This window comes from Choloepus didactylus, chromosome X (assembly GCF_015220235.1).
Source record: "Choloepus didactylus isolate mChoDid1 chromosome X, mChoDid1.pri, whole genome shotgun sequence".
NCBI classification, from domain to species: domain Eukaryota; kingdom Metazoa; phylum Chordata; class Mammalia; order Pilosa; family Megalonychidae; genus Choloepus; species Choloepus didactylus.
The window spans coordinates 40,970,388-40,990,076 of NC_051334.1; the positions used below are offsets into that span (position 1 = coordinate 40,970,388).

Genomic DNA, 19,689 nt, shown 5'->3' on the forward strand with positions numbered 1-19,689 from the left:
CCCCATTTTTCTCCCCTTCAGTATTTTAGATTATTATAGATTTAATGCTAAAATAGAGGGCAGAAAGCTTTATTTAAATTGATTATAGTGTATGCTTTTATTGCCACTGTTTAACTTGCAATGTTTTTAGATACCTAGGGGAATAAAACCTATGTTCTATTTTTAAAGCTAATCTTTCCATCATGATAGTATTAATATTATTCCTGTCTTTAAAAATCTGACCTGTTATTCAGCAGTTCATGTTGTTTTTTTGCATATGAAATCTTTTTCTATAAACTGTAGACTAAAATGTTTACCATAGTATTTAAGTATTTAAATGTTCTATTAAGTCAGTAGTTCTCATACGTTTTTAAACAGGAAACCCTTTTAAAAATCAAGGAGCCAAGAGGTCACTCTGGTGGGCACTCTTACGCACAATATAGATAACGCTTTTTAGGTTCTAATGAATTGGAATAGCTAGCAGTAAATACCTGAAACTATCAAACTACAACCCAGAATCCTTGACTCTTGAAGATGATTGTATAAAAATGTAGCTTATGAGGGGTGACAATGTGATTGGGAAAGCCATGTGGATCACACTCCCCTTTGTCCAGTATATGGATGGATGAGTAGAAAAACAGGGACAAAAAAAAAAAAAAAAGAAAAAGCACCCAGTTTTCTTTTTTACTTTAATTGTTCTTTTTCACTTTAATTTTTATTCTTATTACTTTTGTATGTGTGGTAATGAAAAATGTTCAAAAATTAATTAAAAAAAAAAACGAGGTTTGCATGATTCTCCAAAATATAAAACTAGTTGAAGTGAACAAGGAAGGCCTGCTTCTTTCTACTTAGTCTCCCCATGCTTCCCTTCTTTTCCTTCTCCAAACGTCTTACAGGGGTCAGTCCTGAAACACCTCCTCAAAGCCCTCGGTTCTGAATGAACTTTGAAAACCACTGATACAATTAGATGAGTGTTAAAGATCTGAGAAATGGGTGGTGGGTATAACCCTTTATGCTAAACTGTATTTCATGTAGTCTGTTTCCTTTTAGTTAGTTTGAATTCCTCCTTGAATGTCTCACTACTTGGTTACCAAGATGTTGAATTGCAGGGTTAAATAATACTGGGCAAAGCATGTTTTATCCTTAGTAAAATGTGTGTTTGTTTCTTAAATTAGTTTTGCCTGTATTCTTTCTTTTGGTCAATTTCTCACTTAATTTTATTTGACTGATTATCAAAGTCAACTGCCATTAAATTATTGAATACTGTATTAAAAATAACTGAGGATATGGTTTGACTTTAAATGCCCTATAAATACATTTTTTGAAAGGTATTAACACTATTTTTTTTTGAACCTAGGTTGTGATTCAAAGTAATGATGATATTGCCAGCAGAGCTATAGATCTCCTTAAAGAAATATACACAAACCTTGGTCCGAGGTTACAGGTCAATCAGGTGAGGATTGATGTGCATTAAAACTTCCACAAATTAGAATTCTGATTGAAAGAACTCTTGTTATCGGAAATTTTGTTTCAACTCTTATTAAAAATGTGTAAAATATTTAGTCCATATTTCTCTTACAAAATGCTGACTGAGTTTTGCCTTGATAATTATCTTGAGGTGATTGGGATTATGTTGAGTATACTTATTTAGACATTCAATTGAACTTATTTTGATACCAATACCTAATCTTAAAGTTCACTTTTTTAATGATCTAGTTTAAGTAACACTAGCCTCCTTTTAAGGAACATAATGTGTATATTGTCATTATAGACTCTTTGGTTAAGTATGATTGTGGTTAATTGAGAACTGTCTTTAACTGTGACCATCTTTAATTGAATTAATGTCTTACATTGCATAGTGACTTGAATTGTCTTTATTTTGGCCCATTATTTGTAGGTGGTGATCCATGAAGACTTCATTCAGTCTTGCTTTGATCGTTTGAAAGCCTCCTACGACACATTGTGTGTTCTGGATGGTGACAAAGACAGTATTAATTGTGCAAGACAGGAAGCAGTTAGAATGGTTCGAGTATTAACTGTTTTAAGGGAATATATAAATGAATGTGACAGTGATTATCATGAGGAAAGAACAATTCTCCCCATGTCAAGGTTTGTGAATAATTGATTTACTAGTGCTAATTCTTAATTATTTTGTGTTTTCCTAACCATTTGATGAAAAAAGTGACAATGTACAAGTAAAAGGAAAGTGACTAAATTTTTCCATAGTAGGCCCTTGTTTTCCAGAGTCTGGTTTTATTTTTTATTCTTTTTTCTTTCTATTGACATTATTACTTGTGAAGTGTTGCACTGGTATTTAGCAGTTGAAGTGTTTTTATTTTGATGTCATTCATTTACACTGTTAAAAATAACAGCATAGATTGAAGAGTAATTGAAGAAAATTCTTAAAATCTACTTTAACACATGGCCAGTATAGCAAGAAATACTTTTTAAATGGTCTGCTAAAATTTCTCTTTTGGTTTTACAATTTAGTACTTCAGATGGTATTTGAAAAGTATCCAATATTACATGCCCAGCTTAATTTTTCTTGGCAACAATATTTGTCTGATGAATGTGACTATGTCTTCCCTTTTTCCCCCCCCCCCCCCCCCCCCAGAGCTTTCCGTGGTAAACACCTTTCTTTTATAGTTCGATTTCCAAACCAGGGCAGACAAGTGGATGATTTGGACGTATGGTCTCATACAAATGATACAATTGGTTCTGTACGACGATGTATTCTTAATCGTATTAAAGCCAACGTGGCCCATACAAAAATTGAACTGTTTGTGGGTGGTGAACTGATAGATCCTGCAGATGACAGAAAGTTAATTGGACAATTAAACTTAAAAGATAAATCCGTAAGTATATATATGTATAATTATCAAACTTTTCCAGAAAATTAAACCTGAGACTTTTTTATTATTCAATACATTTAATTGCACGTCTGTTATGTGCAAGGCCCCATGTTAGTTATTTGGGTTATAACAGTAAATAAGGCAGGCATCATAGCACTCACAATATGGTAGAGGAAAGGAACAAACCTGTAAAAGTGGTTATGTTGGACAATACTTTTTAAATGTAATTCTAAAATTTTAGGGAATATAGTTTTTTTTTTTTCCAATTTTTTTTTTGGTATATCACTAGGTTCTGTGTATTTTGTAAGTACTTTTCTTGTCTTTAATACTAACGTAGTACATCATTTTTAGCTAATTACAGCCAAACTTACACAAATAAGTTCCAATATGCCTTCAAGCCCTGATAGTTCTTCAGATTCCTCAACTGGATCTCCTGGAAACCATGGTAATCATTACAGTGATGGTCCCAATCCAGAAGTGGAAAGCTGTTTGCCAGGGGTGGTGAGTAGATACAGTTTTGAGTTACTGTATGCAAGGCATTATGCTAGTTTCTTTCGGAATAAAAAATATATAGAATGGTTCTTTTTTCTTGAGGAACTTTTAGTTTAATGGGGCAAAATATCCAGTAACTATACAGTTAACCATCAACTTCAGAATGGATCTTGCTGAAAAGTGCTTGTAACTTTGATGAAATTTAAAACAGAATTTCTTTATGGATATAGTATCATGTGTACATAAAATTAATGTGTAGCTTAAGTATAACACTATTGAATATATAAATTTAGAAAAATACCACTGTAAAACCAAACCTTCTTTTAGAACCATTTTTGTAGGAAAATATCTGTGATATTTCTTAGATTGTAACATGTCTTATATCTGAAGAAACAGCGACTCCTCCTTTCTTTACCCTCTCTCCTTTCCCCCTGCACCCCCTCCCCCAGCTCCTCAAATTTAATGGCTACAATAATAATAGCCACTCCAGTGGCCGAAGGATTTAGGATTTGGTTCCCTACAACAATTGGATTAGGAATTTAACCAGTAGAGGACATGGCAGCTTTTTGTATGTACAGAATCTAATAATTAAATACTATATGAAAGAAAGAGACTAACAAAACAGTGAAAGCTGTCACAAAGATAGTACTGGAGGTGGCTTGAATGGTGTATTCTGTCTACACCATGAAGGATTTGTAAAAGTGAGATGATGGAAAAGGCACACCATTTCGGAGAGTAGAAATGGCATAAGCAGAAGTGTAGAGATTAACAAAAAAAAATTTGTTGTTGGGGAGACTTTTTTTTTTTTTTTTTTTAAGTAATTTACAGGTAAATGTTTTGTGTATTTTGAATTCTAGATAATGTCACTTCATCCCAGATACATCTCTTTCCTCTGGCAAGTTGCAGACTTAGGTAGCAGCCTGAATATGTCACCTCTTAGAGGTGGAGCAAGAGTACTTATGAAACTTATGCCACCAGGTAAGAATTTTTTAAAACAGAATGTTAATAAAGTACATGTTGGTCAATAAAAGGAGATACTAGCAAATCTGTCTCTAAATGGGACATGCTTTGTAGAATAGACTACAGCAGGGCCATGCTCATTCATTTACAAACTGTCCATGGCTACTTTTTTGTTACAAAGGCAGAGCTCAGTAGTTGAGCAGTGACCATAGGTCCTGTGAAGCCCAAAATAATTACTATCATGTTTTGCAGGGAAACATTTTCTGACCCCTGGACTATAGTGTGGATCATGTGTCATCCACAGCATTGCTGAAAAGAAATTTTCTGTGAATGGCAAAAAATAATACAGAAGCAATTCGTTCTTTGTTTTTTTAACGAACTAATAACACAGTCCAGAAAGTCAAAAATATTGAAAGGCTTATGATGAAAAATGCCAGTCTCCTGGCTCACCCATCCCATTTCTCCTCCCCCCCCCCCCACAGAAACAACCAGTTTCTACTTTTAGCTTTTATTCTTGTATTATATCTATGAGTAATATCCTATCAGCTGTTTTTTTTTGTTGTTGTTAATTTTAGAAATTATTTACTGATGTTCTATCTTGTAAATTAAAACTTAACTCGTACTCCCACATCCTCCCAGTTTTTGTTTAAATCCGTATTAAGCATTAATGCTTTCAAGGCTTTGTGAAAATACTGTAGTTCACAAGGTTACTTACAGCCTTGTTCCTGGATTTAATAATTGCCCCTTTTGTTTTCTTGATTTTTTTGTATACCTATCACTAATTATTCCCATATACCCTCTAGTAACCTCTTAAAATAATTTTCCATATTGTCAGAAGCATTACATAATGTTGACCCAGTATTTTCCTGGAGTTTTCCTCTAATTCCTCCTATCTGGTCTGCATGCAGTTACCATTTTGGGGCTTCTTTCCACAATTTTCCTAGGACTGATCCTGTTCACTGGCTCCTATGTCTTGGGCCTTTTTGAGGTAGTCTCATTTTCTGAAGCACATCCTAATGTAGTTATCTAAGAAAGGGTACATGGGAGATAGATTTTTTTGAGACATTGCTTATCTGAATTCAGCTGAACCCTAACATTTGATAGTTTGGGCATAGAATTCTAGGTTGCAAATTTCCTCCTTCTGGTCTGTGGTGTTCCTGATAAGAAGACCTAAGCCTTTCTGAGTTCTCTTCCTTTGCATGTGATCTTTGTTTCTGAAAGCTTTCATTTTTCCCTCAAGTTTTGAAATTTTCATGGTGAAAGGCCTTTGGGTGGGTCTCAGTGGGCTTGGAGAATCCTCAGTTGGGGGAGATAGTTTTCTTCTTGCCAATATCTTTTTTTTAAATGTTTTTGCAGTGTCTGTGAGTATGGTGTTGGATCTACTAAATCTAATTTTCTTAACTTTTCTCATTAATTTTAGTCCAGATTTGTAGTGTTTTACTTAGCTTTTTCCAGCTCTTCTGTTGAGTTTTTTTTTCCAGATACTCGTGTTACTTTTTCAAGAACACTTTCTTTTTTCCATGCGATTTTGTTTTTCAGGATATATTCCAGTGTTTCTGCTCTAATATTTGTGTGTTCCTCTAAAACCTAATGTTCTTCAAAATTATGCACTAAAAATAAGAAAGTTTGTGGAAAAAATAGAGTTGAAACAGATCATTTAATACTATATAACCTTTTTTTTTCTTTAACTTTTTTAAACAAACACAACCTTACAGAAAAGTTGTAAGTAAATTTCAACAACTTTTTTTAAAACCATCTGAGAGTAATCTGCTGATGGCCCATCACCTCCAAATACTTTAGCATATATTCCCAGCAAACAAGGATATACTTCAGTATAATCAAAATGCAGCCATCTGAACCAGGAAATTATCATTGATACATTACTACCATCTAGTCAGCAGACCACATCCAAGATTCTCCAATAATGCTGTATTTCAGAATCACGCATTACATGTAGTTGATATATCTGTTTAGTTTCCTTCTAGACTGTCTTTGACTTTCATGACCTTGACATTTTTGAAGATTACATGCCACTTATTTTGTAGAATATCCATCAATTTAGATTTTGTGTATTCCATCATGATTTGGTTCAGGTTGTGTCTTTGGTGAGAATACCACAGAAGTAATGCTTTGTTCTTGTCAATGCATCCTGTCAGGTGGCGTGCAATTCAGTTTTCTCTATTACTGATGATGTTCACTTTGATCACTTGAGCGTTTGCCATGCTTGTCCACTCTAAAAATACTCTTTTTCACTTTGTATTATGTGTGGAGATGCATTTGAATCTGAGGATTTCAGAGTTGACCACGAAAAATATTTGACCACTAGATGGCAATAACACAACTTTATTGGGGTCCATGCCTTGACAGGTTTGCAGTGGGAGGGCCAGGCCCTCACAGCAGGAAACTTTCCAAAAGCCATTGGTGGGAGGCAGCCACTAGAGAGGAAGCAAGGTGAAAGGGCAACACTCCTAAACTTTTGGTATATAGGTAATAGCAGTGAGTCAGCACGAGGGTGGGCAGGGGTGTGTGTGTATGTCTCTGAAGTGGCATGAGGTCTTAAAAGTATAAGATTTTATTCTATCAGTGGAGAACAGATGTTGGGCCAGTTTCACAGGGTATGTAAAACAAGTTAACTCTAAATAGCTAAAAATTGGTTATTGGGGGTATTTTTTTGAAACAATTGGTTATGTAAGAATTCGAGTTTGGTGCCTGTGGGGTTTTTCTGATGGAACCAGGCTGTTGTGAAGAAGTAAACACACATGGGGTGGCCTCTACACAGAGGCCATCTTCGGCTCATTTATACGGGGGTGGGGGGTGGGTACTTTGAAACTGTTTCTCTCATTCTTGATCAGATTTTCAATTTATTCATTCATTTAAATCTATGGATTCATGGTTTCCTATTGTATTCAATGAGTTATGATCTGTTAACTATCATTTATTTTGATGCTCAAGTTGTCTCTAATTTGGCCAGTGGGAGCCACTTCAAGATGGTTTCCGTGTCATTTTGACGTGGTCCCATCATTATTTGAGCACGTGTGTACTTCCTACCTCAAGATGTTCCAGGCTAGCCTCTTGTGATCTCTGTGCCCCAGTCCTGGAATCTACCATTTGTCTAAGGATCCCTAGTTTCTTTTACTGGAGAATGATGTTTAGAAGCCAAGATCTGGACACTAGTCATTCTCATTGCTATTGGGTGTGTTGTTGCCCCCCAGGCTCTCTCAGTGGATAGAACTAAGGAATATATGTATGTACATCTACATTTATTTCATATATTTTCACATATATACACACATACAATACATACATAGATATATATATATATATTGCAATTCCAGTCTGGTAGCCACAAGGTTCTTTCTAGTTTTCTCCTTTTCCATATTTGTAGTTCCCTTCTCTGATGGTAAAAACCTGGTTCCCATTATCCTTTTAACTTTCACATCTTCCTATTTAATTATTCCCTTTATCAGTATATAATTATCATTTTTGTCCCTCCCAACTGTTTTTTATCAGATAATAGTATAGCCACCTCAACTCTTTTGGTTACTACTTCACAGTAGACTTTTTTTCACCCTTTCACCCTCAACCTACCTTGTATGTTTGAATTTAAGGTGAGTCTGTTGCAGGCAGCATGTAGTAGGGTCATGCTTTTTTTATCCATTCTGCCCATCTCTGCTGTTTGACTGGAGAGTTTAATCCATTTACATTTAAAGTCACTATTGATGATACAGGACTTTGTTCTGCCATTTTGCTATTTAGCCTTTGAATGTCTTATACCTTTTCTATCTCTCATTTCCATTAATACCTACTTTTATATTTATTTGATTTTTTGTGTGTTGTGGCATATCAAGAGGGCTTACTCATTTCTATCCGGATACATTTTCCATCTATTTTCTTTGTGGTTGCCATGAGGTTAAAACTTAACATCCTGAATATATAACAGTCGTTTTTGGTTTGATACCAATTTAACTGCAATAGCATGCACATATATTTTTCCTATATCCTGCTGTTCCCCCACCATTTTTTTTTTTTTTTTTTTTTGGTACTTGTTACCACTTATATCTGTGTACATTGTATGCCCAAAAACATAGATTTATCATTACTACTTATGCATTTGCATTTTAGTACCTGTAGGAAGTAAGAAGTGGGGTTACATACCAAAGAACACACCACAATAATACTGGCGTTTATAATACCCAAATTGTTTCCTTTACCACCAGTTTTTATTTGTTTATGCCGCTTTGAACCACTGTCTAGTATCCTTCCTTTTCAGTCTGAAGAACTCCCTTTAGCATTGCTTGTAGGGCAGGTCTAATGGTGATGAACCTCCCCCAGCTTTTGTTTATCTGAGAATGTCTAAATCGCATTTTTGAAAGAAACTCTTGCAGTTGTAAAATTCTTGACTGGCAGTTGTTTTCTTTGCACACTTGAAGTGTTTCAACCCACTGCCTTCTTGCCTCTGTGGTTTCTGATGAGAAATAGGCAACTCAATCTAATGGTACTCCATTGTACATAACACATTGTTTTTTTTTCTTGCAGCTTTCAGAATTCTCTCCTTGTCTTTCGCATTAGGTAGTGTGATCGATACATGATGTGCTGTATTTTCCTTCGTGTTTATCCTGTTTGGTGTTTTTGGGGTTTTTGGATGTACATCTTTTGCTGTGTTTGGGAAGCTCTCGGTCATTTTTTTTTTTTTCAATATTCCTTCTGCCCCTTTTTCTCTCTCTTCTGCTTCTGGGACTCCCATAATGCATATATTGGTGTGCTTGATGGTGTCCCAGAGGTGTCTTTGGCTATTTTCGCTTTTAATATTTCCTTTTTTTCTTTCTGCTCCTCAGCCTGACTCATTTCAAGTGTCTTGTCTTCAACACTGATTTTTTCTTCTGCCAGCTCCAATCTGCTCTTGAAACCCTCCCAGGCATTTTTCAGTTATTGTGATCTTCAATTCCAGGAGTTCTGTTTGGTTCCTTTTTAAAATTTCTGTCTCTTTATGAAGACTCTCAGATTTCACATTCATTGTTCTCCTGATATCCTTTAATTCTTTCTCTGTATTTTCCTTCATCTCCTTGAACACTTTTAAGATCATTTTGTTTTAAGTGTTTTTTTTAGTAAGCCCATATTCTGGTCTTTGGTGTTTTCTGGGTTTCTAGCCACTTCCTTTGTTTAGTTGATCAGAATTTTTCCCCTCTTGTTTTTTCTGTTTCTTGCTCTGCCTCTATGTAACCTTTTTGTGAGTGGGTCTCCTCAGATATGGTCGACCCTAGTCAGATTTTCCCAGTCTAGTGAGGCCCAGGTCTCAGTGGGAAGGTGTGGAGTTTTCCTGAGAATGAGACCCTCCTATGAGGCCTTTAGAATTGGTGCTTTTCCTCTCCTGTCCAGCAGGTGGCGCTGGCCAGCCCGCAGCTCCCCCACCAGTGTAAGGAGGTGTGGAGCCTTTAGTTCTCCTGGTGACTCTGATCCTGTCGGGGGCGTGGCTGACTGAAGCAATGTTCGCTGTGATCTCAGCTTTTCCTCCAATTCCAAACTTGTGTCCAATGTGTGACTGGTTACTGGAGACCCCGAAAACACTGTTTCATATAGTTCTTGGGTAATTGCCAGCTGCTCTAGGGGAGAGACGAAATTCTGCTCCTCACCACTCCGCCATCTTGCCCCGCCTCCTAGCCACTTCCTTTGGATAGGCCATCCTTTCCTGTTTCTTTGTCTTGTACTCTTTTGTTATACACTGTACATTTTAATATTTTAAAAGGTTAACTTTGGAATTTATTCCCTGAGAGGTCTGTTTCTTAGTTTGCTGACCAATTTGGTTATAAGACAGTTTGTTTTTTATCTTTAGCCCTCCAATCAGGAAGGTCTGTCCAAGGTGAATGCAGCATGTAGGGTTTTCTCTGTCTTTCTGGGCCTCTGTCTTGTCCTGGGCTTTTGCTTGTTAGTTGTTTTGGAATTCTCCTGTTTAAAGGAGTTTGGTTGCCCCCTGTGTTTCTTTGGAGACAGATCTCCCTCTCCCAGGTGTTTGAAGCTGGCAGGCCTTAGTTCCAGACTGTCCACTTCTTTAATTTGTTACACTCTTTTTGTTGTCTTTAGCTGCTTTTGCCTGGAGGGCAAATTCTGGGAGGAGGGTCATCCCACAGAGGACTTTCCCAGGTCAGTCTTTCCTGGCCAAAACAGGGCCAGAGACCTACAAAGGGGGCACAGAGCAGCTCCAAAGTGTCCTGGAGAGGGGATCAGGAAGGTACACCAAGAGCTTCTCCGATAGCTCCCCAAAGCTGAGCTTCCTGGCCTGCCCAGCAAATGCAGCCCTTCCAATAACTGCTGCTGTCACCCCCCCACACACCCCTAGCCCTGGTGAAGTGGAACATCTTTTTAAGTCACCACTGCCACTGCACCTGCTTGAAACATGCCAAATTTTGTTGTTAGCTCTTTGAACTTGCTAATTTATTTAAACCTCCCAACATTTGTATGAGGAAATTACTATTTTAATCTCTATTTTAAAGATGGAAAAACTGAGGTACAATGAGATTAAGTTACTTGACCAGCATCACATAGACTAAATGGCAGTTCTAGGACTCAAATATAGGTAGCCTCCAAAATGTATACTGTTAAAGTCTCTGTTACTGCTCATTGTTTTCTATACTTTCTAACAACACATTGCTATAGCCATAATTTCTTAGACTTACTATGGGTGGTTTAAATTTCCTCTCTTCCGTATTTTATAAAATGAGAATATGTATAATTGAAGACCTAAAATGATTTAGGTTCATAGAATGCGAGCGCTGGCGTGGCCTCTAGCGATCATTTGGTTCAGACCCCAAAAATGAATAAACTATAATCCAACAACATTAAATGATTTGCTTAGAATGCACTGCTTCCTTTTCTTAGTGCTCTTGTTTCTTTTCTCTTACTCTCTTTTGCCTCCATCCTTCACTTAGAATTCTTTTCCCTTAAACTTATGTTGAAATAATTTCAAACTTACAGGACAGTTGCAAAAATAAAACCAATGTAGAGAACTCTAATATACCCCTCCCTCCCAGAAACCCAGATCCACAATTTTAACATTTTGTTCCATTTGATACGTCGTTCTGTTTATCCATCTATCATTAGTCCATCTATTTTTCTATAAACAGTTGAAGAGTACATTGTATACATCATGTTCCTTGAGCACATAATACTTCCATGCCATGTACATTTCCTAAGAGCAAGGATTATATAACCACCTTAAGTACATTTATCAAGTTAAAGAACTTTAACATCAATATAAAGCTTATACTCTATATTCCAATATTTTCATATGTCCCAGTAATGTCCTTTTGGGCCTTTTCTCCTCCGTTATTGGATCCAGTCCAGTTTCATGTATTGCATATGATTGTTACTGTCTCTCTCTGTTTTTTAAATTGTAGAAGCATATACAGCATAAACTTGCCCATCTTAACCACTCTCAAGCATACCATTCGATGGGATTAGTCACATTCACAATGTTGTGCTACTCTCAGCACTATCCGATACTACAACTTTCCCATCACCCCAAACAGAAACACTATACCCATTGTGCATTAATCCCCCCACCCCACCCCTCACATCTGGTAATCTGTACGCTACTTTCTGTGTCTATGAATTTGCATATTTTAGCTACTTCATATGAGAGGAATCATGCAGTATCTTTCTCTTTGTGTCTGGCTTATATCTTTTAAGGTTCATGGTAGTGGCACGTATGTATATACATAGAAGTGAGATTACTGGATCATATGGTAATTCTGTTTTAATCTGTAACTTTTTGAGAGACCACTAAACTTTTCCACAGTGACTGTTTCATTTGCCTACTGGCTACTGTTGAGCGTATTTTCATGGGCTTATTGGCCATTTGTATATCTTTGGAGAAATGTCGTTTTCAAGGCCATTGCCCATTTTTTAATTGGGCTGTTTGTCTTTTTGTTGTTGAGTTGTAGTAGTTCTCTCTGTGTTCTGGATATCAAACCCTTATTGCAGACATAGGGTTCCAGATGCTTTCTCCCAGTTTATAGGTTGTCTTTTCGCTTTCTTGATAAAAACAAGTTTTACTTTCAACAAAGACAAGTTTATCTGTGTTTTTCTTTTGTTCATGCTTTCAGTGTAAAGACTCAGAATGTTTTTAAAGCAAGCACATTTTCACATGTAGTTGGTAAGATTATGAATTGTTTGGTTTAGACAGTAATTTGACAACATTTGTTGAAAGCCTTGGACCTTACATTTCTTTCTGCTTGCAGGATTTTCTCCTAATGAAATAATTGTAAGGATTTAGTTGCAAGGATCTTCATTTAAAAGGGGGGGTGGAGGGGGTGGGGACAAACTATACGCCCATTATGCAGTAATAATAGGGATGAAACTGGTTTACTGGTAAAATGACATGCTGTCAATTTTTACTAAAATTGATGGAGGAGATGAATATTTAATGACATGAGAAGATACTCACAAAAGTCTTATTATAAAAACTGAACATTTTCAGTTACATTATGTCACTATGTTCCTTCAGACTGGGGAAAACAGTAATTTCAACAAAATTTGAAAATTGTCTGATATGATATGGCAGCTATTTCCAGGCCTGTTAAAGTTAGTTTATCCTGAGGAAATTACAGTAATCTTTTTTATCTTTATTTTCTTCTTCAAAAGAGGTTTTTACTTAAATAAGATTACTTGCTCTCTTTTTTTAATCAAGTGGTGTTTTAATCATAGGACAATTACCTTGAAAATAGATTAGTCAATCAACTTTAGAAAGTACTTTGATATTCTTAAGTTTAATGTCTGATAGCAAATAACATAATTATATCATGGGATTTTTAAAAATTTTACTGTTTCTTTTTACTGTGATTTAAAAGAAACTCATTTTAATGTTATGACAGAATGAAAAATCAGTCCTGCTTACTTTGAGGTGAATATTAAACATTATGCCAAGTTTTTGATTTTTTTTTTTTTTTTTTAAGGTTCGACTTCTAGGGTACCACTTAGTCTCTTTCAGTAAAGCAAAGCAGTTAACACATAGTGTCAGTAGGGACAAACATGAGGGAAGTTAGTGAGAAGAACTTGACATTTTTCTATTTTTTTATTTTCAATAAAAATTGCTTCCTTTTAAGTGGTGTTTTTTTGTTTGTTTGTTTGTTTTGTTTTGTTTTTCCTCTTCCCCCAGTACCCAGTCTCTATTGGATGAGTAGGGCATACTAATTTGAGGCCACTTGATGTTGTTTGAGTTGACTCGTTAAAGAGCCTTGGTTGATTTTTACCAATTCAGGTCTGGTTATATCTTGTGAAGTTTGAGCCTGTAGCTCAACTGAATTGATTGTTTTTCTCTATTAAAATAACCTTCAAAATATCAAAGTGAAATATTATGAACGCCTGAATTATGTTTTATTATGGACTTTGTCTTTTTTCCTTACAGATAGCACAACAATAGAAAAATTAAGAGCTATTTGTTTAGATCATGCAAAACTCGGAGAAAGCAGCCTTAGTCCATCTCTTGACTCACTTTTCTTTGGTCCTTCGGCCTCACAAGTGCTATACCTAACAGAGGTTGGTTTCTTTTCCTTTTGAGTTCACTCAGCGTTCTTTAAATCTGACTTTTTATATGGTACTGTGAAGAACATGCATAAGATTGTAATGAAATATTTTTGAAATGGTCAAGAATTTCTTAGCAGTGATGATAAAGAGAAAAGTTACTAAATTATTTTAAACACCTTTTAATACAGTCCTTGCCTCCTCCCACGCCCCCCTTTTTTTTTCCAGGTAGTCTACGCCTTGTTAATGCCTGCTGGTGCACCTCTGGCTGATGATTCCTCAGACTTTCAATTTCACTTCTTGAAGAGTGGTGGCCTGCCCCTTGTCCTGAGTATGCTAACGAGGAATAACTTCCTCCCAAATGCAGATATGGAAACTCGAAGGGGTGCCTACCTCAATGCTCTTAAAATTGCCAAACTGTTGCTAACTGCCATTGGCTATGGCCATGTTCGAGCTGTGGCAGAAGCTTGTCAGCCAGGTGTAGAAGGCGTGAATCCCATGACATCGGTAATAACAAATTTTTTAAAAATCTTTCTACAATAGTCGATAGTAATTTTTAAAGTTATTAAATTTCTCACCAACTCTAAAGCAAAGTTGATTCAGAATGTTTAAAGTTCCTTTCCAATGACATCTCACTGGAGGGTTTCTTTTATTAAATTATATTTGTATTAAAAGTACGAATGCTCTTCACTGACTATACTAGTAACTTGAGAGGGCAATTTCTCCCTACCCCCTTAAGTTTTGTTTGTCTTTCAGTTATTTTAAACCTAATAAAAAACACATATGAATCTCTTGTTAACTCATACCTGACAGGTATACAAAGACACAGGCGGTCATAAAAGAGATTTAAGTGATTTAGCCTGTTGCCAGCCTCCTTCCCACCTTGACTGGCATAATCTCCAGTTCTGAGCTTATTCTGACTTGGTCTTTGCCTTGGTATCATCCTTGATCCATATCACCAAAAGTTCTCAAGACATGCCAGAATTCAATGTCTATTTAGGAGAGGTCAACTGTGTGTTTAATTCGTGCTGAAATTTCTGTTCTTTTTAATATACATCAAAAGAAAAGGTTTTACTAAGTTACCAGTAGAAAATAAAGTTTCTGGGATACAGATTTTCTTCTTTAGAAATGGCTTAGGTCTTAATTGGGCAGATTGGAATATTGACTGGATATGTGGTATTAGGGAATCATTGTTAATTGTTTTCAGCATGATAATGATATTGTGCTAATATTTAAAAGTAAGAGTCCCTATCTTTTAGAAATAATTGCTGAACTATTTACAGATGAAATTATATGATATCCAGGATTTGCTTCAAAACAGTCCTGGGGAGGGCGTGGAAAGTCGATAAAATAATTTTGGTCCTTTGTTGATAATTGTTGAAATTGGATACTGGGTACATGGGAGTTCATTATATTATTCTCTCTGCTTTCGTGTATGTTAGAACTTCTCCATAAAAAGGAGGGTAAAAATTTAAATGGCTTAAGCCTTACATGTTATATCTGGTGGTTTGTTCAGGCGAATAAAGAATAGAAATTATAAAAAACTACTCCCATCCCCACACCAAGTTTTACTGTTTTGAATCGTGGCTTCCATGTTTTAAAAATAAAGTGGTTCTTATTAGGTTAAAAAAAAGCAGGTTCTTGTTTTGTTAGGATAAAAACAGAATCTTGTCATGGTCCCTGATATAGGTACTTAATGAAAGAAATCAATTACATGTTTTCTTTTTTACTTTTTCTCTAGTCTTTATTCAGAAAGTATGCCACTATGGATAGAAGGTACATAATTGTCTCTAATCTCAAGGAGCTCACAGTCATTGGGGAGCTAAATGCAAAATTAGTAAAACAGACATATCTTAAATACTTGTGGTAGAAATGCTTTCAATATATAGAAGGGGAGTTATAACCTGAAAAGTACTTGTATCATTTATCCCCTGCAAGTTAAGCTGAGCCCAGATGTAGAAACACTTGTTGGGTTGATCTAGAATGGCGGTTCCCACAGCGATATGTAGCACCCCAAAGCATACAGTGGGGAAGTCCACATTGCTAGCAATATGGAGTGCTTTTTGTTTAAGTCCCCTTGGGTTCTGCAGTGGATGTATGGAAGGTCATCCTGAGAGAGTAGTGATGGATGAGGAGCAAATGGTTATGGTTACATACAAATTATTTATTTCCAAGTAAAATGGTTAACTTTTTTCAGGTCAACCAAGTTACTCATGATCAAGCAGTTGTGCTACAAAGTGCCCTTCAGAGCATTCCTAATCCATCATCTGAGTGTATGCTTAGAAATGTATCAATTCGTCTTGCTCAGCAGATATCTGATGAGGTTAGTATTAAACTTTCGAAGTTCTGAAATCCTGGATGATTCATTTCTTTCTACCTTCAGCCCTCCATTAATTTAGAACTGATCCTTTTCACAATTTGAGGCTTAATTTTCCTAGACTTCACTCACTTTAATCACTATTCCAACTTAGCTAAAGTTCACCTAAAATGAATTTTATCTGTTATTAATGTTTTTCAAAGTTGTTTTTATACAACTTTATTGAGGTATGATTTATGCACAATAAGCAGAATCTTTTTAAAGCATGCAATTTAATGGGTTTTGACAGATGCACATACCTGTGAAATCACTGCCACAATCAAGATACAGAATATTTCCATCACTCTTTCCTTTTGCCCTTTTGCAGTTATCCTTCTCTCCACCCCTGACCCCCAGGCAACCACTATTTTTTATTTTTTTGTCATTATACTTCTCAGTTTCTAGAATTTTATATAAATGGAATCATACAGTATGTATTCTTTAGTGCCTCGCTTTTTTCACTCAGAATAATGATTTTGAGATTCATTTCTCTATGTATCAGTAGTTTGTTCCTTTTTATTACTAAGTAGAATTCCATTATGAATATTCCACATTTTATTTATCCATATTCTTGGTGGCAAGGACATTTGGATTGTTCCTGTTTTCTTGGCTGTGAACATTCTGTGCAAGTGTTTATTTGGACATAGGTTTTCATTTCTCTTGGATAAAAAACTAGGAGTGGAATGGTTGAATCATCTTTGTAGTCTTTTTAAGATTCTTATGAAAATAGTACAGGACCAGATCCTAATTTTGAAAGCAGACTTTGTGGTATTGCTGTTAAATTTAAAAAGTGGGGCAAAAACTTGGCAGGTGAAATCACTGCCCTCCCCCCTATGTGGGATCTGACACCCAGGGGAGTAAATCTCCCTGGCAACATGGAATATGACTCCCGGGGAGGAATCTAGACCCAGCATCGTGGGATGGAGAACATCTTCTTGACCAAAAGGAGGATGTGAAAGGAAATGAAATAAGCTTCAGTGGCAGAGAGATTCCAAAAGGAGCAGAGAGGTCACTCTGGTGGGCACTCTTATGCACAATTTAGACAACCCTTTTTAGGTCCTAATGAATTGGAATAGCTAGCAGTAAATACCTGAAACTATCAAACTACAACCCAGAACCCTTGAATCTTGAAGATGATTGTATAAAAATGTGATTGGCTCCCATATGGATCACACACCCCTTTGTCCAGTGTATGGATGGATGAGTAGAAAAATGAGGGCCAAAAAAAAGGCACCCAGTATTCTTTTTTACTTTAATTGTTCTTTTTCACTTTAATTTTTATTCTTATTTTTGTGTGTGATAATGAAAATGTTCAAAAATTGATTTTGGTGAGGAACGTACAACTATATAATGGTACTGTGAACAATTGAATGTACGCTTTGTATGACTGCATGGTATATGAATATATCTCAATAAAATTGAATTTAAAAAAAAAGTGGGGCAACTTGGGAACCTAAAGACCATGGTACTTCTTCATAGCCATTCCTATGGCCTTTACAAAGAGAAACATTTTTGTTTTTCTAGGGGTTATTTCACTGTAATATTCTATCAACGGTTTCAATTACTCGTTATCTTGCAGGCTTCGAGATACATGCCTGATATTTGTGTAATAAGAGCTATACAAAAAATTATCTGGGCATCAGGATGTGGGGCATTACAGCTAGTATTTAGCCCAAATGAAGAAATCACTAAAATTTATGAGAAGGTAAGCATTATTGCAGAAATAAACTCCTTTTAAATAAATGTTGGTATTATGGGCATGTGACTGAATTTTTATGATTACTATCTTTAAAGATCCAATCATTTGTATCTTAATGGTTGGAAATGAACTGGTAGCTGCTATAGTTAAGATGAGAATATAGTAAAATTTTACTTTGAAAATAAACTACTTCAGAATTCTGCCATAAGGGTGACACGCCTTTCTACTTCTCAGTGGGATGAGATACAATGGTCCCATACTGAATTTTTCTCCCATTTCCATTAGTTACTCTTCTTTCATCATCATTCTGTTCTGTGTAATTTTGGTTTAGGTAAATATCAGTTGTGGTGTTGTGGCATTTAAGTATTTTTGATTGTCTCAGAGCAATCAAAATAGGAAGTGTCAGCCAGTTTAGATGTAATCCCTGGCTTTCTGTTGGATTAAGCAAATTATTTACAGAAGGGAGGCTGTGTTTGGCTCTTTGATTTCCTGTCATATTTACCTGCCCTTAATAATCACTGCTGCATATTTGGAAGGGGAAATTGAGTTAAAGGAACGTCTCTGGCTTAGTAGAGCTTCCCTTTCATTTCAAACGTAACTGATTTGCCTGGGATAGATGGTGGTGTCTCACAGTATCTGTCTGGTATGGTGCTGGGTACCCATTTAGCAAATATTTGAATGCCTTGTCTGTTTCGGACATGTGCTAAAGTTATTAAATTTTGATGAATAAAGTCATTAGAATTTATATACACAAGCGTATTCTAGATTATAAAAGTCCTTCGAAATCTTCCTGAATAATTGTACAAGACGATACCTTTTGAATAGAAGGGCACTGGAGGTAAGCTGCATAATAGAACTAGTCAAAAGTACCTAACTGCAGTGCCAGAATGGTTCTTGAAAAAGCAATGATTATGGGTGCAGAAACAGACAACTCAGAAGGTCTCTAGGAATCTGAAGGGCAAAGAAGCAAGTGGTATGTTAAGTATGTTCATTTAGTTCTCCTTGGAACATAGCAAAATACTGAAATTAGACTTCATTTTCTGCAATAGTTGTTTTCAGGCTTATCATTCCATGAGGGCCTCAAGTTGCAGTGAAGAGGTTGAGGCCTAATGGTTTCAGTGAGAAGTAAGTTTTAAGCACTAAGTAGAAGTTGCGTGAGATTTCTCTTAAATGCATCTCTAGGTAATTTGCTCCTGATTATAATTTTACAGACCAATGCAGGCAGTGAGCTGGACTTGGAAGATGAACAGGTTTGCTGTGAGGCATTGGAAGTGATGACATTATGTTTTGCCTTGATTCCGACAGCCTTAGATGCGCTTAGTAAAGAAAAAGCTTGGCAGACATTCATAATTGACTTACTATTGCACTGTCACAGCAAGTAAGTGTCTTTTTTAATTGTAAGAAATTGATCTTATTTTTGTAAGCAGAAGTGAATTAATAATTTATACTGACAATTTATCCCAGAAATCAAATATTTATTGTCTCTATGATAGCACCTTGGTGTTTAGGAAAATTTATATAACCATGTTTTGTTTAGACCTGAATTTGCTTTGTTTTAGTCTCTGCAAAATGCCAACATTAATTCTCAAAGCACTGATTATTTTTTCTAATTTCACAATTCATTTTCACTTAAGTATATTTAGCCCATTTTAAAAACCTGGTTTAAAAGATTTTAATTAAATAGGACATTAGCATCCTATCTTGGGTTCCTAGATGTCAGGGTTTTTGTTTTGTTTTGTTTTGTTTTGTTTTGTTTAGTGAAGCTGTTAATTACATAAGTAAGAACTTTCGCAGTTTGTACTGAGAATAAAGGTCACTTATAAAGCTCTTATTTT

General features: G+C 35.8%; 1 protein-coding gene across 5 annotated transcripts in view; it reads left to right on the forward strand.

Annotated features, from left to right (window-relative positions):
• Window positions 1–19,689, forward strand: part of USP9X (ubiquitin specific peptidase 9 X-linked) — a 144,987-nt gene that overhangs the window by 90,377 nt on the left and 34,921 nt on the right. For all 5 annotated transcript variants that reach the window (XM_037822178.1, XM_037822181.1, XM_037822180.1 and 2 more), the window contains exons 18-27: window positions 1,337–1,432; window positions 1,877–2,088; window positions 2,594–2,834; window positions 3,183–3,332; window positions 4,181–4,301; window positions 13,684–13,814; window positions 14,028–14,306; window positions 15,997–16,122; window positions 17,735–17,860; window positions 19,066–19,232. In XM_037822178.1, coding sequence (XP_037678106.1) covers window positions 1,337–1,432; window positions 1,877–2,088; window positions 2,594–2,834; window positions 3,183–3,332; window positions 4,181–4,301; window positions 13,684–13,814; window positions 14,028–14,306; window positions 15,997–16,122; window positions 17,735–17,860; window positions 19,066–19,232 — 1,649 coding nt within the window. The remainder of the gene's footprint in view (window positions 1–1,336; window positions 1,433–1,876; window positions 2,089–2,593; window positions 2,835–3,182; window positions 3,333–4,180; window positions 4,302–13,683; window positions 13,815–14,027; window positions 14,307–15,996; window positions 16,123–17,734; window positions 17,861–19,065; window positions 19,233–19,689) is intronic.